Source organism: Coturnix japonica, chromosome 13 (genome assembly GCF_001577835.2).
Source record: "Coturnix japonica isolate 7356 chromosome 13, Coturnix japonica 2.1, whole genome shotgun sequence".
Lineage (NCBI taxonomy): Eukaryota > Metazoa > Chordata > Aves > Galliformes > Phasianidae > Coturnix > Coturnix japonica.
In genome coordinates, this window is record NC_029528.1 from 1,315,994 (window position 1) to 1,338,876 (window position 22,883).

General features: G+C 44.8%; 1 protein-coding gene across 2 annotated transcripts; it reads right to left on the bottom strand.

Annotated features, from left to right (window-relative positions):
- Positions 1-1,235: 1,235 nt before the first annotated feature.
- On the bottom strand, positions 1,236-22,835 carry LOC107320080 (solute carrier family 22 member 5-like). 2 transcript variants are annotated; one of them, XR_001558129.2, is made up of 11 exons: positions 22,246-22,835; positions 15,081-15,184; positions 14,262-14,416; positions 13,464-13,635; positions 12,328-12,454; positions 9,398-9,498; positions 7,965-8,179; positions 6,659-6,841; positions 6,136-6,271; positions 5,458-5,589; positions 1,236-5,015 (listed from the first exon to the last, which is right to left on the bottom strand). XR_001558129.2 is itself a non-coding variant. In XM_015875573.2 (10 exons), the coding sequence occupies exons 1-10, from the start codon at positions 22,636-22,638 to the stop codon at positions 4,928-4,930; spliced, it is 1,674 nt and encodes a 557-aa protein (XP_015731059.1). In that variant the 5' UTR covers positions 22,639-22,833; the 3' UTR covers positions 1,236-4,927. The 2 variants fall into 2 exon arrangements, 1 of the variants encoding a protein (XP_015731059.1); XM_015875573.2 differs by lacking the exon at positions 5,458-5,589 and having other exon boundaries at positions 22,246-22,833.
- Between the last annotated feature and the right edge of the window lie 48 nt (positions 22,836-22,883).

Genomic DNA, 22,883 nt, shown 5'->3' on the forward strand with positions numbered 1-22,883 from the left:
CCGTCCCGCTCCCCCATTCCCATCCCCATCCCCCGCTTACCTGCCCTCCTCTGCGGGCTGCGTGTGCCGCCTGCCTCGGCCCCGCTGCGGGGACATCGCCCGCTCTCTCCCTTTCGCTTTCCCTTTCCCTCTCCGCAGCGGAGGAGGAGCGCCCCGGCCCCACCCGCCAGGGGCTGCGGGGGGAGTTCGGCCCCCGACCCACGAGGAGCAGGGGGAGCCCGAGGGGCGCTGCTCACAGCGAATGAAAGCGATGGAGGGAAGGGTCAGCAGCATTAAGAGGTTAAAGATCTCGCATCAGAGGTGCGAGAGGGGCAGAGAAACTTCCCCTGCAGCTGTAGACACTCATCTCTAAAACCCCCAGTGGCTTAGAAGAAAGATGCTTTTCCCCCTCTTGTAAACGTTTATTTCTACAAACAGAAGTCTAAGAAACGAAGCAACAACCCACGGTAGGGGCTGACAGAGGCAGCAAGGATTTCATGTTCTTAAATAATTTGCTTTTTCCTCATTTCCTTTTACAGTTTTTGTTTGAGATGGATCAGAATGCGCAGGGGAGGGCCCGGTGCTGCAGCAGATGAGGATCAGCAGTGACTGCACAGCTGCTACAACCAGGCACAGCCCAGTGATGTGCATCGAGGGGTGGGCAGAACCGCTGCTGTATGGATGCACACAACAACCCCAACTCAAATGATCCAATATACAAACAGCATTGGGCTGTTAAACGCTGAAACTCCTCAGACATCCAGCAGAAAGATGCCCCATTGAGCTAGGATTTAACCAGCTGGAAGCCATTTAATTAAAGGAGGAAGGCTGGTACTTGGTCAAGATCCAACTTAGCTCTCCTCCAGTGTTTCATAGGGTTCCAGAATCAAGTTCCATGTTCTACAGGGACCACGGGAAATGAGCTGTTACTTAAACACCAGTTCTTCACCTTGCTCTGTCTCCAGCTCCTTGGAGGATTCCAAGCCACAGATCATCCTGCAGCCAAGCAGCCCATCAGCAGCCCAGCAAGTTCCAGGTGCCCCATGGTGTCACCTCACTGATTGCCTGTTGTCACACTGAACTCGTGGCTGGGAGGAAATAAAGTTGGCGGAGTGGCTCAGGTTTTTGAGGACCATTTGTACAGACCCAGAGGAGCTGCAAACACTGCTAAGCTATAAGGACCCCAACCCCAACCCTTAGCTTAGAACACATCAACCATCATAAAATCTATAGGACTACATAAAAAAGCAGCTCTGTTATTTGTATCCCAGATATGATTTTATTCAGAATTTTACAAACAAGCATTTTTCTATAAAAAAAAAAAAACAAAAAACAAAAAAAACCAAACAACAACAGGGTTAAGAAACAATTTAGTTAAGAGTATTTACATTCCCAGAAGAAATTTCCATACATTTCTATATACAAGGCTGTGGCCATTACCAGCGGGTCAAAACACCCCAAAGGCACATATGAGCATCTCGTTGTGCTACCTAAGCTGATTCTGTGTTTTAAGCAAAGGCTTTACAAGTTAAGGTCCTATCCTACAAATACTGCAACACGAACTTAATCACACAGACGGTCCCAACCGCTTCCTCAGGTGCTTGTTGTGCTCACGGTCCCCAGGGAGCTGATAAATGAACCCCTGTGGGTGAGGCCATGAAACACAAGCAGCTGTAAAGAGGTGGGGATAACTCACGTTCATCTCAAGCTCCACAAGATCAGCAATACAGTACCATCATCTCTCAATAGGAAAATCCCCTGGAAGAACAACACTTTCACAACATACTTAAGTGCATAGAGGAAATTAATGCTGAAGTGATACTTCTCATTGGCCTGGCTGTCAGCAATCATCCTGAACCACCTGCTTCTTAACATTTCATCTTTCAAAGATGTTCATGAGAGCACAATTTCCAGAGCCAGGAGAGCTGTATCAGGGAATCACACACTGAATGTGAATATCAGGCTGAAGAAACTGTGGTACTTTCAGAGCTAAGAAACCAAAGTCGTGGGGCTGTGCATCTCTCCCAGGGAGATGAAAGGAATCAAACAGCTGGGAATGAACCCAAGCCAATGCCTTAATGCTGTTTTCCTCACTGCTGATCCTGTGGCGTGCAGTGATGTTCCCTGACCAGAGATCTCAATGGTTGTAATGCATGTTAAGGGCATCACAGCCCTCCTGCATTTCCCAGGTTATAGTTCAGCCAAACCACAGCCCCTCTTTCATATGCAGATTCTGCCCGACCCCTTACAAAGCATCACTCCTCACTTCTTTAAGGATAACAGGAGAGCTTTCACAAAACAAGGCCTTCCACAAGGGGCAGCAGAACAGATTCTGCACTACTAAGCAGCACATTCAATAACCGGGTGCCATCTGATCCTAGCACTAAACCCCACCGTTTGGTACTGAAGGCATCCACAGCCTGTTTGGTGCCCATCTGACCTGCTGCCAGCACTGACATCACCCTTACAGCTGGGTCCATCCCTCCACCCACATCCTGCTTGCCCAGTGATGCTATTAAAACATCCCCCGGGGTTCTTTAGGAAATACTTGACAGCTGGATTCTGACTTCACACCAAAACAAGTTCCCTGTTGCAGAGATAAGCTCGAGGATTAGGGCAGAAGAGGAAAGTAAACAGAGTACCACAGGATGCTGTATTAAATAGATTGATTCTGACTCACTTCTGGATTTTTACAAGATTAGTGAGGAAGAAAACATAAACTTGTGACACAGAGGTTGTCATTGTAGTAGGATTAATCACCACCAGGAAACTCCCCCAATTTAATCATACTAAAAATCCCAAACAAGCACTTAATAAACATTAGAATCATCAAGAACAAAAGCCTGTTGTTGAGACACATGAAGGTGCATAACCTGTATGAAACTGCACCGAATGGGCTTCAGCAGGGATTCCCAATGCCAGGTTCCAGGCAGGCATGCATCTTACACTTCAAGATACCTTCCAAAACGGTTTCCAGGAAAAGATTCATGGGACAGGGCTGTTTGTGTTGGCAAATTCATCACAAGGAAGTTACAGCTGAACATTTGGCCTCAAATTCCTGCGGTGAGGTTTCTCCTGCAGCACAAAAAAGCTGCTTTTCAATGTGCTGGTTCCTATCAGAGACATGGCATAAATCACTTGTGCTGACTTTTAGAGCATATTCTTACAATTGCAATGAGTATTCTGGAAAAGGTGGGGGATGCGACAAATAGAATCATAGACTTGGGGTGCTGGGATGCAACACCATGCAGCCTGCTTGTTTTCATGCACTTTCCTGAAGTTTACTTGCACATATGCTCCATTTTGAAATCACAAGGTGCATTTTAAAGGGCCTTCTACCAACCACAAATAATGTGGAACCTGCCAAAGTTTGGGGATTTCTCTTCCCAGAGGAGCTGACAATGACAATAGCGAGTTTCCCTGTATCACTCTATCACCAACCAGCTCCCTGCTGCACCCAGCAGTCACAGCACTGAGCAAGTAGGTGAGAAGATGCAGGGAAAGCAGTGAAACCCTACAGCTTAAGAAAGCCTGGTTGGCAAGGACAGGGTACAGAGCTGTGCTTAACAAAAGCCTCGGAGCAGCTGATGTTGCATGTTGGCACAGAGCAGCACAATGCTCCAGGGCCAGCAGCCAGAAAGGCCTCACCAGCCCCAAGCAGCACAATTCTGGTTCTGCATATTCAGCCTCTACAAGACAGGACAACACAAAAACAAATGCCACGGGATGAATGCTTTCACTACACACATCCATCACACTGTAATGCAGTGTGAGTTCAGAATGGCACAAATGAGACCACGTGTATGCACACATTTAAACAGACACAGGCAACGGGTGCTGCTGTGACCCAAGGAACAGTCTCAGCAGATTTTCAATGTGATTTTTTAAAAACAATCTTAACATAATTCATATTAACAATGAACAGGAGTGCAGTGAAATAACAGACCTCGCAGCGTTGTACAGTTGGCAGCTGAGAATCAAAGACCAGTGGTCAGAAATGCATTGTAAATATTGATCTCGGGAATTCTCAGCACAGTGGCATGTACTGCTGGTAGTGTGTGCATGTGCATGTATGTGAGTGTGTGCAGGAAGGACAGAACTAGGACAGGAGAATCACTTCCACCAACCACATTGCACAGACTATGGTTTAAAAACCCAAGCAATTCAGACATTCAAGCACTCACCAAAAGGGAGGAAGCTCACACTACCACCACCACCCTCTCCACACACAGGCAAAAACCTTCTGCATCATTTGGAATAAATACAGCCCCAAAGTGGGCCGTGTTCCAGTGTCAGATGTAAACAACACCATCAGAAAGCTGTAGCTGCAATCCAGCATTGGATTCCAGAGGACTCTGTCAGCAAAACCTCAATGCTGTGCCCTGTGCAAGACCATCCTTTCAGCCCACACTGAATCACAACACACCAGGTTAAAACTCATTCTCAAAGATCTTTCTTCGCATCTTTCTGAATCTGCTAGCAAACTCAGCACGTGCAAAGTCACTTGAGTAAGATCAGAGGCATGTTTGCATTGTAATAAATAAGTTTCCTGTCCAAAGACAGAAGTCAAGAAATCAAAAGTAATTAGCAGCTTTTTCTAGCATTTCTAAATTCTTGATGGCCATTAGCTCTGAAGAAGACTCACTGTGGAGTCCAGGTGCTCTGCCAGCCCTTGAGCTCACTTTCAAGTATACACTTACTTCCAAAGGTCTGATCAGATACTGTTCCTTGGTATTAATGCATTAAAACAACTGGCTGAAAAAAAATATATCAGTGAAGGCTACACAGTATTTGTGGTCATATAAAAAGAGAATACATGGAACACAGTGCTTAAATTAATAAATAAGGTTAAAATTGCAGGAAGAAGTGTTGCCACTAGCCCTTTTCTAGAATGAGCGTTAGGAGCAAATCCATTTAACTTGCAGTCCACCAGGAAGAAGGTGTTTCATTAAAAAGAAGTGCTCTTAAAAATCTCTGGATTTTCTTCTTCATCCTTTGAATTCCTTTTGGCACTAGATGCAGGCCTGTATTCTAGTCTGCAAAGAAAGAAACAGGAAAATAGAATAACAGAGCAGACAGAAAGAAGACTGATACTGGGAACCCTATTGGACATTACAGAATCTAAGTTGAACTTTCTGCTGACTTCAGTTGAATGGGTCCTTTTCTAACAGTGGGTAACTGGCTTCACTTGGAGCCATCATGGCAGAAGGCCCAACTCTCAATGCTTCCTTAGGTCAGCTGACCTAAATTGGAAGAATTCAGCAGTACTTGCACTGCTTTAAGAACTTAGGGAGGTAAATTACTTTGTGTCAGTTTGATACTGCAGAATCATTTAAAACACACAGGCTAAAAATGAAGCCCATTTAAATAAGGAAAAAAAGATATCCTACTTTCAACCAGAATTGATACTTCACCATTGTGGGCTGAAAATGTTTTTGTCAGTGAGCTGGTTATTATATCCATAAAATGTCACTATACCTTTAAAAGCAAACATATAAAGCAAAGTCTGTCCTTCCTATCTCTCTCCAGCCTGTATCCCTTCACTGCAAGGGACTTCACTTCAGTCGTGGGAGCCATCTCATATCTCCGTGATCCCAACAAGATCTGCAACTGTACACACAAATCTAATTCCTCATGTTTACTCCTCATGCTACATGCACCATGTATAAGCACCTCAGAGAGGCACCCCAGCAGGCTGATGTCCCAGAAAGTGCCTTCCCCCACCCCCTGTCTTTCCCCAAAACAGCACCCTGTAGATGCCCTTTCCTCCACGTCACCCATACCCACCAGTCCCCCACAAGGCTGCTGCTGGCTGCCCCTCCCTTAGTTTAAAGTTCTGCTTATCGGCTCAGCCATCCTACCAGAAAAGACACTTTGCCTCTCTTAGCGCAGTGCATCCCACCTCCCTCCAGAAAAACGTCCCTTAGACAGTTCTTCATAATTCACTAATCCCTGTTAGAATTCTGACTTTTAACCAGCAGTTTCTGTGGTACACGTGTATATTGGCCCTTACTTGTGCTGTAGCCCTTCCTACTGCCAGAACACTTTAGTGCAAATCAAATACTTCAGCAAAGCTCTACAAATGGGAACAGGCAGAGGCATACGCTTACATTTATAGATAAAACAGATGTATAAAAATCAGAAGGCAATACTTACCCTTTTACCAGCAGCATTTGCTCAATTGTGTCAGGAAGAGGCATACCATAGCTTTCTGGCAGGAAAAGAGTCAGAATTCCTGATAGCACAGTCAGGCTCCCCATCAAGATGTAAGGCAGGTATCTATCATAGGCACCTAGCAGAATGCAACAAAAAGTAGCTTCAGTTTCAAGCCACTGACAATGTTTGTACTTCAGAACAGCTGTTAGTTAAAACAAAATCCCCTCAGTATAGCATCCAAAGCAGCTGGTGCCCCCTGACCTCCACAGTGTCACAACAGATTCTAGACCCACCACGTGGACACAAGCACTGCAGTGCTGGACAGCTGACAGTCTTTGTGGGCACACTCATGATGCCTGTGAGGAGGGGGCTGTTCAAGAATGAGTAGAACTGATTTTGTTTCAGTTTATGTTATACCCTGCAACTGAGTCTTGCACTCAGGTTCAGTTCTGTCCTAAGCCTTGCAGGCAGCACTGAAGCAATGCTTTCCAGCCATCAGTGTCCTCCCAGCACATTCACTTACCAAGATAAGCAAAATAAGGCGAAAGGATGCTGCCAAGCCTGGAGGCCATGGAACTCGCTCCAACTCCCATGTTTCTCACTACTGTTGGGTAGAGCTCAGCCGTGTAAACATAAACCATTGAAAAGGCAGATGTGATCCCAAACTTCCCTAACATCACCAGGAGAATAGATAGGGCACGAATATCTGAAATTAAAATGCAAGAACTTCAACAAAACTCTTGGCAGTTCATGATAGTCAGTAAATTTACTGTGATTGCATAACTCCTGTGTAATTAATTGCATTATCTGGTGTCCGTTTTTCCTGCACATGTGACTGAGTGAGGGCAACTTCTTTGTTTTAAACTAGGACCCAACAATTTCCACTTTCCTCTTGAGGAGGTTTAAAAATAAGTACAACAGGGCAATGACTTCAAAAGGTTTCTCAAGATTCCTGGAGGCAGATCTTTGCTCTTGCAAACAATGTCATACGTCCCCTTTTAATAAACTGAGCAAAGTTAAGCATTTGAAGAAGTTAATTTTACTTTGCTACTCTGGTTTCTCCTTAACTTTTCAAGCTACCAGTCAATTCTACAATGCTGAGCTGACTTTAACCAGGACAGTTGGATTGAAAATTGGAAAAATCAAAACAGATCTTATCAGTTTCCAACTAACTCTGGCAAAAAAAAACGAAGTGCCTCATGCATTACCTATGTCAAATAAACTCATCCTGGTTTGTTTACAAATCAAAGAATAAAGAAGTGCTAAGCAACAAGACTACTCTGCCATTACATTTGACCTCCTCATCAGACTGAGTTTACAACCCTCAGTCTAACCACCCTGAAGATGCATGCTGTTTTGATATCCAATAAATGTTAATTTGACCTCCTCAGATTTGCCACACATTTTAACTATTAACTTTAATGCAGTGCAAGCATCTCTGCTTATCAAAAATACTTCCACATTAACTTTTAAACAGCCCTAACGACAGTCCATAGCAGTCTTTAAGAAGCAAGTTCTGCAGCCTTCAGGTAACCTCCATGAGTTTACTGGAGCACCTTGTCAAAGATCTGAGTTAGGCCAAAACTGGACTACGGCACTGATCCATCCACACCACAAAATCAAGGACCTATCTTTAAAAACATATCTCAATCGTTATATTTTGTGAGCTCCCAGTGCTGGTGCACTGAAGAACCAAGGAAGGATGGCAAAAATAGGAAGCATACATCTATATTTAGTCCCTTCAGGATACTTTTCCTCCACATCTGCCCAGTGCATGGCACTGGACTTCACCTATCACGTGTGTTTGAGATCAACTAATGATTCCATACGTGAAGGCACCAGCTGAATGAAGAGAAGAACACAGCCTCCCAAGAATAACGCAGCAGCCATTGAATACCGTCGGGGGAGATTTCGAAGCAGCAGCCAGGAGATAATGTAGGCTGGAACCTCAATCACTGCTGAGAGGAAGCAGTTCACATAGACATCGCCGTGCAAGTTGGGCGTGTCAAGAGAAAGTCCAAAATAACCAACGGAGATTATCATCCTGAAAGAAGAACATGATCCGTCAGATTGTTCTTTAGAATGCTCTGGGTCGTTACCCTCCCTGCTGAATGAGCTCAGACAAAAGGAGTATGGCATCATAGCAGATCCAAACAACTTGGGGTTTTCTCTACCGTGCCCAAAGTTGGCAGGATACCATTCAAGTTGCATTTGCATGGCTCTGTGCCTGAGTTAACAAGATGAAGTTTAGTGGCTGGGAACAGTGCCATCATAACTGTGTCACTGCCAGGTTGGCACATATGACCAGGGAAAACACACAAGTATCTCTGGAGATAAAATCTACGTTGTTTTGGAGGTACTGGGAAAAGGAGGTTATGCCTCACTAGCAAGCAGCACATGGTAAATAAGGATACTGGCTCAGCACGTGTCCAAGACCTGCACAGAGCACTCAGCACTTCCCTTCCCATTGCATTTATGTTATAGCAGAACCCAGAGCAAAATTACTGCACAGTATTAAGTGCACCACTGACCAAAATTAAGTTCTCTTTTCTTCTCACTTCAAAGGAGAACAACCTTCATGGTTCAATTGCTTAAAATAAACTGCCTGGAATAACAGAGGTAATCCCCCTGTTGGTGTGTATGATGCACCAGTAAAAGCTATTCTCTTCAATAGCAGTTATGTGGGATTTTCAGTGATGCTGTACAACACGGGGCTTTTAGGGGTTATTTTTGTATTAAACAAACAAACAAACCTACTTGTTCTAGCTGGAATTCACTTTTAGTAGCTGTTTGCCTTAGCTTATCACACCAGCAAACCTTGATGAATTACACCTTTTGCAGGGAATTTCAATTCATAACTCAGAATATACCATGGATCTATATATGAAATGTTGCTGTGAACCAGCACAGGATGCTTTACACTTTGGGAAATGATTTAAAAGCAGATTAGGTAACTGACCAACAAGGTAAAACCAGTTTAAAACTAGCCCAAAGCCTCCAAATACTTTTCTGCTGGATTTGCAAGAGCGCTTAAGATATGCAACTAACTTCCACAACGCTGACTCTTTTTTCTCATTGCAAAACTTCATCTACTGCGTGCCCTTCAGCATATGTAACTAAGAACCTACATAAACAGCATGATGCCACTTCAGGCCATCGTTTTTGCCCATACCTCTTTAGAACACTTCAGTGTTCAAAGAGCAGTTCCTTATTGTTTTATTACTTTTGTGTCTACTTATTCCTCAACCACATTTCTGCTTACCACAGAATCACTGACATAATCGTGATAGTGAGGATATTTCGTGTTCTCATTAGATCCAAAATGGTGTATGTCTGTTGGCCCTGGGAACTCCAATCTTGCAGCTGGAAAGAAGCAAACAAAAAGCACAGAACATCAGCATCCCACAAGTGGAACAGTTATGACAATAAGCCCACTGGCTTGGCTTACACATCAGTATTCTGAGTACACGTGGGACCATTCTGATATGCTGTAAAAGCTGAAACAGGTGCCTTGCTTTTAACCAAACATGTATATGGGCACAAGTATCTATAAAAATAGCTGCTCCTTCTTAAAGTCACTTAACGTTTGAGCTGAAATTAGTAAGCGTTTTCTTTGCCTTAGACTCCATAAAGGATTTACAAATTGAAAGACTGAACTCCTTTTGTCAACACTGTGAACACTATGGTGTGTGAAAATGATCACAAAGTAAGACTGTCACTCCAATACAGTGCACCCACTACTTTAAACGCTTCTGAACTCTTTCTGTCTGGCCAACCTTAGCATCCTCTACTTTCTATTAGTACCACTTAAACTCTTTTTCCCCTAGAACATCAGACAGGTTCAGTGGAAGAAGCTGGGAAGAGATAAAAGCAACCATTCATTAAACTTAGTTCCTCATCCGCCTCTCCTCCATCTCAGGTAGGTGATATTTTGCAAGTTATATGTTGGGGACTGTACAGAACCCTTGAGTCTTGTCCCTCAACTGAAAACATGTATTTTCTCCTCCACGTCTCAAAAGCATGAGGTTTATATACCCTCTGCAGCCAAGAGAATATTGTTTCCAAGCAATATTTCGTTCTTAAGACCTGGAAGATAAAATTGCATTTTACTGCTCACGCACTCCAAAGTTCAGTGCATTTGCCTTCATAAAATCTTCATTTTCTCTTAAAGGCAGTTCTTTACACTGGATAGCTTCCAATCAGCCTATGCTTAAGCCTCCCCCCTGCACAAGCTGCAGCAGCTTCTCAGCACACAGTCCTTTCTCTTAAATCACATGACCTTTCCTCTGTGCTTTCCAGTTCTGCCACTCCTTGTTGCCAAGATATCTACAAACAGGAAGCATTAAAAAAAAGAAAGAAAAAAGAGAACCCAAACAAACCACAACAAAACCAGGAACAATGCAAAATTTAGATCAATTATGAAAAAAAAAGAGCCCTGCCAGATAATACAGTCCCTTAGCAGGACAGGGGAGAGCAAAAAACTACAAGGGAAGGGAAGGCAAAGTGATTTGGAATGAAACTCGTCATCCAAACCTGTTTATTCAGCCAATTCAGCCAACCAGGCCCTGCTGATGTTCCATGGAACATTTGTGAACAGTCACCTGCTGAATCTGAACTGGTTTTGAAATCCAAATTGGTTTTGAAACCTCAGAGTCTAATCATTTCAGAGGAATACTCCATGGCAGCAGCCCTGTGAGCTTCTCCGTTCCAGCTGCACAGTGCCTCAGGGCCAGCCTGTTTCTGAGAATCCTGCTGCAGCATAAACATGTTTCCTAAGACCTCAGGGGAAAGATGCCAACCTTCTTCAGAAAGCACACAGATAAACAGACCGCAGCTGAAGAAAGGCTTTGCACAAGTGACTGTGTCACAACTTATTTAAAACAATAAAAATGAAGAAGAAAAAAAGATGGTTGGGAGTTCTGCAGCTAAACAAACACCTGCTAATCTAGTTCCTTTTTCTTTGAGTCATCAACTGTGTTTCTGGAGGTTGATGTCCCAGGATTTTTATCTCTGTGATCAGAAATATCCACCCCCCTCTCTGGGGAAATGTGAAGCATTTTGCTGCTCAGAGATGGGGAACAGATCAGTATTTCTAAGAACAGAAAATGGAGGCATTCCAGGGATGATGACCTTACCCGAATGTTGAAGCCAGAGCTCATTTTCTGTTGTCTTGCTGGCACAGGGCAAGTTTTCAAGCTTAAAGCAAGCCAAATGAAGCCTTTTCAGCCTCAATAGCAACACCTCTGAGTTTAACGACTAAACATTTGGCTCAGAGAGCCTTTGTGAATCAAGTAAATACACAAGAATAGAAGTAATCAATTTTCTTATCAACAACTAGACAGTCTAGTGTCAGTGGGAATACAGCTGAGCAACTGTGCCCAAATAGATGCCTAGACAGGTGCCCATTCCCCTGGATTATGCAAATGATTTGTCTGTCTGGCCTGTGAATAAATGAATGTAGAACTCATTCTACAGCTTAAGGACACCAAAAGGTACTTGAAGGAAACAAGCAGTTCTACTGCTAATTACTCCAGTTCAAGGATGCTCAAGTCTTTATCTCCTCTATGTGGTAGAAGTTGAACTTGAAGATCAACATTTATAGTGCCAAGCATAAAATGCAGAACGTAAGCATTATCTATATCCAACCACTCAGAATCAGGTATTTCTGTCCAAAAAGATCAGAAACTGGAGGAAAAACAAAGACTGAGATGAGGAGACTTTGAGTTCCCTGTTAGGTGCCACATGGCCAGGTCTCAGATGCCTGGAAGACCTAAAGAAACCTTTTGCCAGCTGCCTGGGCTAAGGAGATCCACTGTATTTATCACTGTGATAAACTAGACTTCCTGCTAACTTGCTGGCTTCATCTGGGACGCATTCAGACCACAAAGCAACATGCAAACCAAATTAACTACATTCTCTTCCTAAAATGTGGTTTAAATAGAAAATAAAGCTGTTAACCATATTCAAAAAGCTGTTTTCATTTGAATGTTGCATGGAATTGGGACAGTAAGGGCTTTTCAAACCTTAACAAACAGTGAAAGGGTATTTTGCTTTAAAGCTTTTCTGGCAAAAGATAAACTTGTAACCATTTCAGAAGTGCATGATACAGTGGCAGTCAAAACTCGAAATTAATTGCTTTCCATAGATAACTAGCAAGCCCAGCAAACAACCACACTGTGAAGTGAATCTTACCTCACTAGGGTCAAAGATAACATCTGGGGCTGTAACCTTATTAATTTTTGCAGCCTTTCGGATGATGTCTTCTGCTTCTTGAAACCGTCCCCGAGAGATCAGCCATCGTGGAGACTCCGGAATGATCCTGTAAGAAAGATTCAGAATTATATGCCAGTATTTCCAAAGAACTCACTGCTTCAGACACCAACATGTGTTGTTCCAGGCACAAAGACCTGACAAAACTTGACACATCTTGTAGAAATTAAAAGCTAAGACAACAGAAATCAGGTTCACAAGAGCTGACTTGTAGGCTGAAGAACAGACTAAAATGTGTCAGTGTATTGTAACAGTACAAAGAGCTGAGGAATGATTCAGGGGAAAAAAGAAAGAAGAAAAAATAACAGAAATTTTCAGTGTACGGGGAAAAAAATGGCTTAATGAAAGAAATTCAGAAATGTGAATACAGAAGCAGCATTCTGTAAATGAAGAGGCACCTGCATAGCGACTAAGGCATAAAAAATCCTTACTTGACTTGGCTGTATGTGACAGTGTTTACAGAAAGTGAAATCTATGGAGGTATTTCAGCTTCACTAAGAGAAGCCAGATGCGATCACATTCTTTTTATGCGTAAGTGAAGAAACACCACCACCATGTGGCTGACTTCAACTTCACAAGTTCACATCACTGGAAAGCAGCATTTCATTAACTAAGGCAGGAAGTACTGAGGTTGCACAGTAGTGCAAGTACTGCTCTACAGCTACAGCTTGTCAGATCTGTCATCATGTCACTTTCCAAAATAGCTGCTTTTTCATTCTGCCTTTAGGCCTTCCGTAACACTTAACTGGTGCTACTTGGTACAGAAGGATAAAGTTTTTTTTTGTTTTTATTTTTCTTCCCCTTTTTCATGTACGATCACTTAATTTTCCAGAACTCTCAAGGAAAATGGAGACTAACTTCTTCAGGCATAAGTCAGACAGAGATTACTCACAAAGCTGCAGACTTAAGTCTAAAGGATTGGGAACAGCAAAGGATACAGTGGCCACTATTCTGACTGTTCCTGAGTTTCAGTGCTAAAGCCTGGCTAACACCTGGCTCTTAAAAACCCATTGACAGGACTTCTAAAGTCTAAAGTCTTCTGTTTTCATTATACTCACCACCACAGTGGGATGAAGAGCAGCCCAGGTAAAGTAAGTGCCAGCAGCAGCGTCCTCCAGTCCCTGATGAAATAGGCAAACAGTGGCAGCAACATGTAGCCAAAGGCATAAAAGATGCAAACACCCAACGTGCAGAATAGCAGACGAGTGGATTTACCAAGAATTTCTGTGCCTGTTCAGAACAAGAGCAAAGGTTATTCTTTTAACATAATAGCAACCACAAATAACTGGCTTTGAGACATACTCCATGGGGCAGTACAGAACACAGCCATGCAGTACTGGAGGCACAACAGACCTGCCTCATGTGATGATCTTGCATCAACCCAGTAATTATAAGTATGAAAAGTAACTAATCAGACCATATAGCATTTCTTTAGCTAGAAGTAGCCAACTCTTCTGTATTTTTGTGTTTTTATTATCTACTGTACCTGAGGACTAATAACCATCTGATATACTAGTACTTAACTTCAGCTTGATCTCCACAGGGTCTCCTGCAGCTTATGGAGAGACTAGCTTCTTTAAAGCTTAATTCAGAGATGCCTAGATTAGACCCTGACCCATAAAACCTTCTAGAATTCTCTACTTCTCTATTAACTGAAACACTTGAGTCCTCTGGTAACCCATTAAATTAATTCAGACTTCATTACTATCAACTGGAAGCTTCCAAAGATAGCATGAGTCATCCACATGTGATGAGGACAAACTCTTAAGAACATTTCTTGACAAAACAAACCAGCCCTAAGCAGGAAAGCACACAAGACAACAGACAGCATTCTGTGCCCAGCAGGACTTCCATACCAAGAACAAACGCAGCCACATAGTTTGAGATCTGTCCCATGCCGACTAGCAAAAAGAACGCAGAAAACATCTCCCAGCTGGTAGAGAAGACCTGAACGAAGCTGAAGATGGTCTGCATTGCCAGAGTTGAGAACAGCACACTCTTCCTGCCAAATCTTCCATGGATTAGATGAAAAGGAAAAAAAAAAAGAACAGCATGAATTAAATCTTCAGAAAGAAATGACTCATGTGTATCCTTAGAAATATGACATCTGCAAGAAGCAAAGATTCAGGAAACAGCACATGCACAACTACTCTAAATACATGAAGAGATCCACACAACACGAGAAAATAATATTCCAAGGGTCACAGCCAAGTCACCTTCAGGTATGTGCTGAAACACCATTCATTCATTTCAGACAGCGAGCAGGAAGGCAACTCGCTGTCAGCAACATTACTTACAATGTAAAAGCAATAATAGATGCTCCACCTCCACACAGCAAACAGTTCATAGATCAGTATATTAAAAAACCATAACAAGGAAAACTTTTGTAAGAAGCAAAGCATCTCTTCCTTACACCTTCTGGCATAAAACCAATTTGCTGCAGAAGTGATTACTCTGAAAAAATAAAGTGGTAAATATAACCCCTACCAGCGATCCCTGTGACATCCTGGTTCAAGTTAGGACATGTGCTCTATATGCTTTGTGTATATTCAGATTGGACAGTCACAGAATTAGGACATGTTAATGGTCACAGAAAACATTTGTGCCAAACTTCACATGCACGAACTGCTTGCAAAACACATCAAAGACCAGTGGTTCTGGTGCATATACTTTACTTGTCTGAGAGCTGTCCCGATATGAACGATCCAAGCAGCACGCCCACAAAAAACAGGGAGGTACTCATGGGCCCCTTCCAGTCATTGTCACACACGAGATTCCACTGCAAGGAGAAAGAACATGAAAGGCTTTAAATCAACAGCATTTCCCCTCCCTCCTTCTGAGCAGGTTGGCTGAGCCTGAGGAAAATGTGCTCCCTGGACAGACAGCTTCCACAAAAGAAAACAATAACCAACTTAAAGCACAGACATAGCTTGAGAAAATTAGCACCATACAATGCTGCTCAACAGAGGCCAAATACACCAGCTCCAATCCCTCTTCAGATCACCCATCTGAGGCCACACTACCACCACCACCTCGGGTGTAGATTCCTGTGGTTTTCTTTACACAGTCAATGGCTGACACTTATGGTTCTACCCCTGTGAATGCAAGTGAAAGTCACTCCCAATTTCATCGTATTCTCCATTCAGCTCACTTTGAATCCTGCCGGGTTTGCAAGGCATCACTACAAACCCCAGATCTTCTTTTCCTGCATATGGTGAACCCTTGCATTAAAACCTCACATTTCTAAGTTAAGAGAAATTGAACTACGTAGAGAGAAGTTCCTCCTCTTTTATTACACTTTCATGTGGTTTCCAGAGACTTCACTGCTCACCAGGGACCTGACTGCAAAGTGTGGGTCTGCGCCAGGACCTGCAGAGCCCAGCAGATCTCAATTCTCCAGGGAAGCATCACTCACAACCTTCAGAACACACGCTGAAATAAATACAAGCCAAGCAAAACACCATCTTCAAAATGAAAATACACGGTGGCAAAAACAGGAAGGAAAAAAAAGATACCTATTAAATGAAGACTGCAACAGTTTGCAACCCTCTTACCCGCAACAGTTTCACCTTTTGGAAATAGCATTTGTGTTACTTTGTTATCTCTATCAACTGTTACGGAAAGAGTCTTCATCTTGTTTTGGTCATTAAGGGAGTGAAAAAAAAGTACGTAAATATTGGTAAATACCAGAAGAAAGCACAGAGCAGCAGGGATGCACCTCACCCCCCCTCAGTGCTGGGCTCTGCCTGCAGCTGCTGCCCCTCAGGTCCTGAGCACAGCAGTGGAATTTGGAGGCCACCGACCCTTGTGACACAAGGCCAGGCCCTGCTGACTGCTGCCCTCCAAACAGCTCCCACAGGGCCCCACGTGATGCGTCAGTGATGGAAACTGGGCGAGTTTTCATTTCATGCTAAAAAGGTTGAAATGAAAATACTGACACTGATCCCAATGACTCCTTCCTTCCCACCCCAAGTTACAAACAGTTCAGTTCTGTGGGTTCCACCTGGTTGCTTTTAAAGTACTTCTGGAACAGAGGACAGCTCTCAGAAATAGGATTTGAATTTTGGGTGGCCCCGTGCAGAGCCAGGGAGTGGATGTGATGATCCCTTTGGATCCCTTCCAACCACAATAATCCATGATTATTAATAAGTAGATTAAAAACTGTGATTTAACATGTATATGATTAAATACGCATTCATCCAACAAACACTGCGTTATAGATGGAAGAACACTTGAGTGATGCCTGCTCACACAGCCTATGGCAGCCAAGAACCTCTGGCAAAGCCAACAGTGCCTTGGGAATACACAGTGAATGGTCACCACCGCATTCATACAGAACAGAGGCTTCTGTGATTATCGTATGCCTTTACGTGATGGTGAATCAAGCTCCACTCCCAGCAGAAATCCTGCACTGACACAGATTCACTCCAAGAATCCTTTCTGCCAGCTGCTGGAACCAGACATGAAGCTCAACGATTACAGAGTCCTGTTATTAAACAAGTCCTTACTATCCAGCTGAACCCTGTGCTTGAGAATGAGATGTCCCCTTCCAGCTGTCCCCCACTCTGCAGCTCAGCACAAGCCTGCACCACACTTGGTTTGCTGGACACCAGCATGTTGTGCCCAATAACAAACATTTCCTGTGAATACTGAGATAAAGACACTGCTTGGAAAAGTTCATGGTTATGAAATGTGTTACGCTGCCATGACAGGTGGAACCACACTGGTCCTTCAGATGCTGCCCTAATTACTATCTTGTTTTTTGTCTCCACTCTATTTACACAATTACAGCATCTGTTACGATGAAGAGCACTTGGACCAGGCACTGAAGAGAACTTCAGTGTTGGGTTTCCAAGGGAAAACTATGTTGGTTGTGCAATATCACTTAATTATAGCCCAAACCTCCACGTGTACAACTATCAGAACAGGCAGATTTTCAGGTCCGTTACCTCTCACCCCAGTCAGTAAATGAATGAAGCCCTCAGCTTTTTAATGAGTCACCAGACAGGTCTACATTGTTCATATTGATGATGGCATCAGTCCTCCAGAACCACTCTGCAGCCGTACCCTTCCCTGAACTGCACATTGACCAAGAAAGTCACTGAAGCATTTTAGTTGGAAGGCCAGAGAGGATCCCAAGAGCAGTTACTGATTGATTCCTGCTGCTGGCAGGGCTGTTTGGACACAGCGCGCTGTGACCCAGTGCTCTAAAAATCATGTGCTATTTTCATTTCCTGGTATCCCTTGAGTAAGCAAAGCCTTTGCCCCAGAGGCTCAGATAAGGCACACCTCAGCAAGGTGCCGTGGCTCCAAACAGGACAAGAATATGTTTCAACCTCATTCCAAAGAGCAGCTACTGATCCTGAAAAGCGTCAGCTCCTCCACACTGCTACCCACTGCTCATGTCATGGCACAGAGTTTTCTCACAATTATTATTTTAACTTTGGAAGAGGATATAATCTGCTGTGATTTAAGCTTATCTTCTTACTCAGAGTGCAGTACTTTGGGCTGTAAATACTTCCTGCAGAGCTCACTGGGTCAAGGCAATGTCTTCAGGAGCAGCCTTATACCTGCAACAATGAGCTGAGAGCCAAAGCAATCTCACACGTGCCTCCACAATCACGACAAAATCCAGACTCTGAGACAAAACATTTGAGTTCTGCAGAGAACGGGGCAGTGGTGTAAATAAAGGCATCAAACTAAAGCTGCAGGGCAAGTACTGGCCACAAATGCAGCTGATGACATTGCCACATCCTATATAAAAAAGGTACTTCTTCCAAGCTCTCTGTGCACTTCAAAGCCACACAGAGGTAAAGGTTATCTACTTTTTCTATGTATAGATACTGTACCCGTTGTGCTTGCAGAACATCAGCTGCCTTGGAAGAAGAGCTGGCACCTCATGAGTTCTGACATGAAACCATGCAGTGCTCCACACAGACACTGATGCAGATGCCTCATTCTGTGCAACTTTCACTGGCATTTTGCCACCTCTTCCAAGGAGATATAACAGAACTAACAAACTAACCACTAAATAGCAATACAACAACAATATTTAAGCATAAAATCCACCCACTATTTGGCGACATACCATAACACGGCAATTGCAAGTCTGAACATCGGGGAACTCCACAACATGTCCAAAGTCCTCGCAATTACAGCATCACAGCAAACAGATACAAACTGCCACCAAATACCTTTGGAGAGTTATAGAAATAATCACAAAGTCAACAACATAATTCAGGATCAACTGTGCTTCCCGATACCGGTAACCAGAACCCTACACAAAGAACTACAACAAACACCAAGACCTTTGAGGGCTGTGCACAGCTATGTTTGCACGTATGACAGTAGAAGTGGGATAGGCTCATGTGCTAATATTTGCTTTTTAAAATATCAACATTTTTAGTAAGTTTTGAAGCAAATCCAGCATTACACACCCTCCCACCAACTGCTTCCCTCTGTAAAGCAAGGCAGGTTTTTAGAAAGCCCCTGGGCCCATCTCACAATGGAGTACTTACAGCCATCTATTCAGAATATGGTCTCTATCATACTCATGTAAATGTTCTCCATTTAGCTGAGAGTGCTGAGCGTTATTAAACAACTTTTCCTCTGAAAATCCATTCAGATGTCCAAGTTATTGAGTGGTTTTAGATGTTCTTTCACAGCTTTCACCCTATTTCTTCCCTTGTAGTTATTTTAAACCAATGCATTTTTAAAGCATTTCAGTACAGCTGCCATTCACATCCACTTAGGAGCTGGAAATGAGACATCCCTCCTTCAGACAAGACTACTAACACTCACATTTTGCACCCACGAATTGGTTACAGCTTGTTAGTACTTATCTATTCATATTCACATTCATAGCTGGGGCAGCTCCGAGATGGAGAAACTGTTGATATCAATCTCAGCCAGAAAAACAGTCAGTATTACCCTGCAGCAGTAAAGAGGACGTGCTGTTTGTAATGGACAAGAACCAAAGGAAATTAGGGTGCGACTTCCTGCACAGGAAGACCTTGTAGATGTGAACAATGGGGCCAGCAGTGCTGAACCTGGCTCACCTGACTTTGTTTCATGCCTCTGCTGCTGGCTCCCGGACCAGGGAAGCTTGTGGAAGTTAAGACCCTTGTCATAGGCCTGCTTTTACTTAACAACACGGCCTTCCTTGTGTCCAACAGAAAGAGAACAGCAAAACTTTAGTTACACAGAACAGCTATGGGGCCTGTTCATGTAACTCCAGGTGTCACCACTGCCCGGTGGTCTGGCATCGCTTATTCAAGGGTCTGCCAGCACAGCAGGACTAGAATCCCTTGGTGTAATGGAAAACTCAGGGCTGTCATATGTGCATGGAAGCTTTCTCTCCCTGTGTGTTCATAAAGCATCCAGAGCCTCGGCATCACAGCAGGCTTCAGGGTGCTGCAATAACTCCACAATGAGCATTCTTCCTTTGCAAAAACAGCCACCGACACACATTAAGGCTACAAAAGGCATGAAACATGCATTTCTGGAGCACAAAAGATGCACTGAGCTGATTTTGCATGAACAATACCACATGTTTGTAAAATGGAAAATGAATGCATACACAAAACTCTTTATCTATTTAAGTATCAGTATACAAGAAACATTCCCATATGGGAGTACATAAGAATTCTCACAAACTGTTTTCATCATCAAATGTATACTAATGATGTGATTCCTCTATGCTATTAATGCCCTAAGTCACTGCTCAGTTCGATCCCACAGCAGATACCAGGCATTCACACACAGGACTGGGAGAGGAAGTTGGACTTTCCCCTGAATTACCCTATATGATATTACACACAAACTCTTCTGATTACATTCTCTTTTGTTTTTTAATGGGACTCAGGGAGGAACGGTTACTTTGACTAAAGCAATGCTTTCCTTATGCCTCGTGATACAGCCTATCCAAAAGCAAAGGAGGAAAAAGGGATTTTGCTCCGGAGGAACAGGTTAAATAGGGCAGACCGGCTACCGTTGTGCTGTATGTCTGCTGGGAAAAAGGGAAGCCTATCGTCACATGAGACAGAGCTGAATGTGTTACGTCTCCCGTGCAGAGCAGAAACAGAGCGGAGGGTTTTCCCTGGAGTCAGGAGAGATTTGTAGAAAAACCTTTCTTAAAAAATGCCCCATCCCCCTCCCCGTGTCAGCTCCTGAAATGTGGGACAAAGGTCCTCATGATTATTCAACGAGTTGGAGATATGCAACCAAACACAGCATTAGTCAACCATGAAAACAGCAACACCAAGCCAGCAAATTAAACACGTTGAACAGAGAAAACCTGCAAGTGTGTGAAAGGCCACAGCTCTTGCAAAACTGGCTCCAAGGCGTTAATATTAAAGGGAGAATAAAATACTGCCTTGGTGCATGAAGTCTGGGCAACCACACGCTGCCTCCCCCAGACACAAAACTCCTGCCTAACTGTGCAGAGCTGCTGCAGTCGTAGCTGAACATCAGCAGCTCCTTCTCCTTAGGGATCTCACAGCTTCTGGAAGATGCGCTGACAGTTCAGACACTGTAACTTGCACTGAGTCAAAGCTGGGAGAAAAATGTGCCGACAAACCACGCTTCAACCAGGACAGCCACTGTAGTACTGGGGCACTCAAGACAAAACCAGCACATTCACCTGCAAAATGCTGTATTACAGAGGATGCCAACCACCTTAAGCTGTCCTGAGAGCACATCGGCCCTTCATAGCCATACATTGCACTGATGACCAGGTACTAGTTTTACTCTTTGTGAAGAAAGCAGTTCTTTAAGAAACAGGTGAGGCAACACCTTGTGGCAGCTACCCAAGCCCTAAGGTCTGTGCATGTTCAAAGGAAGCTTTCACAATTCACATTTTGCCATGCCCATGCTCCCCTGTGCTAACAGGGCATCTCTCCCACGGTCTCTTCTTCACTTCGTTCCTTCACCAGAGATGGATTTCAGTGCTCAGAGCTGTGAGCAGGCACAAACATCCATCTCTGTTTGGCAGAGCAAAGAACAAAGGCCACTGGGCAGAAAACATTGCTACAGTTCTGCAAAGGTTGCTCACATGTACAGACAGGAAATTGAATGGTACAAATGGTTAACAAGCCTTCTGAAAAGTCCTATCTGCAGTTTGGAACCCAAATAGTTCTTTGTGTCTTAAGGCAACCAGTGCCTGTGGGTCTGTGCAGCTTGCACCTGACACAAGGACAAGCAGCACAGCCTCAGCCTCACTGGCTGCTTGGGTCTGAAGCTCTGCTGGCAGGACACAGCTGAGCTGAACAGGGACAGCAGGTGTCAGGCTGATAGGCAGCAAATTCTGGGTCCTGTGTGGCACAGCACAGAACAGGACTCCCCTGCTGCATCCAACTGCCGCACCTGCAGGATGACTTCTGCCTCCTTTATAAAGAAAATAAACCAACCCCTTTTGATGTGTGAGTTCAAAGAGACATCCTTGAACCACCAACAATAAAGCCAACTGAGCCCGTTGTTCCCGGGCCGATCCTTGTTCCCCAAGGTCCTCCAGCAGATACCTGCTGAATTGCAGGCATTGTATACAGGCCACACGAGCTGAGACACTGCAGTTTGAGACCGCTTTTACGAGTGGAGTTAAACAGAAGAGATTAGCTTAGATCTCAAACTAAATGCAGCATGCCAGATATAAAGCAGGAGCACTCAGGGCCACCGAGAGTGGCCCGGGACAGCAGTGCTGAGATCCACACACACTCCCTTGGCAGCACAGCGCGGACGGCGTGTCCTGCCGGCAGCTCCTGGCTGACACACGGGCTCTGCAGGTGGAACCCACCAAACGAGCCTGACCGCGGGCTCAGCTTGAAGCCCCGCTGCTCCCCTCACCTCGGTGACGATGGTGGAGTGGTACACATCGCGGCTGTACTCCCAGCCGTCCAGGCACGGCTCCTGCTCCAGCTCCGCCAGCTGCACGTCGGAGCCGGGCCGCAGCCCCAGCGCCGACAGGTTGGCGAGCACGGCCAGGCGGTAGCGGCGGCAGCGGCTCGGCCCCGTCAGTCCGCCGCGCAGCTCCAGCGGGATGCTGGCGTTCCGCCACTCCTCGCTCAGGTTGGCTCCGGGGGGCACAGCGCAGCGGTGCTCGGGGGTACCGGCCAGGAAGACGATGGACAGCCCGTTGAAGCCGTTGGGGATGATGCTGGCGCTGAGCAGGAAGAAGACGAGGCGCTGGAAGCGGCCCCACTCGCCCAGGAAGGCGGTCACCTCCTCGTAGTCCCGCATGGCGCAGCCCAACGGCGCCCGCCGCTACCGACGGGCAGGAAACGGCCGGCCCCGAGCCGCCCAGCCGCCGGCCGAGCTCTTTGCCATGGGCCGGGCCTCGCCGGCGGGGGAGCGGCCGGGGGTGTGGTCAGCGGGCTCAGGGCTCTCAGGTGGGGCCGGGCGCTGCGGCCCGGCCCGGCCCGGATCAACCCGGCCGGCAGCTCCCGGCGTGCACTGCGGGCGGCACGGGGGCGCGGCGGAGGCTC

What these genes read in the sequence shown, in the direction of transcription:
- LOC107320080 (XM_015875573.2), bottom strand. Translation starts at nt 22,638, where the DNA reads ATGCGGGACTACGAGGAGGTGACCGCCTTCCTGGGCGAGTGGGGCCGC. An exon ending in ACTCCACCATCGTCACCGAG is followed by an intron (nt 15,185 to 22,245) that starts GTGAGGGGAGCA and finishes TTCTCCTTGCAG; the next exon opens with TGGAATCTCGTGTGTGACAA. An exon ending in ATTATGTCAGTGATTCTGTG is followed by an intron (nt 8,180 to 9,397) that starts GTAAGCAGAAAT and finishes TTCTTCTTTCAG; the next exon opens with GATGATAATCTCCGTTGGTT.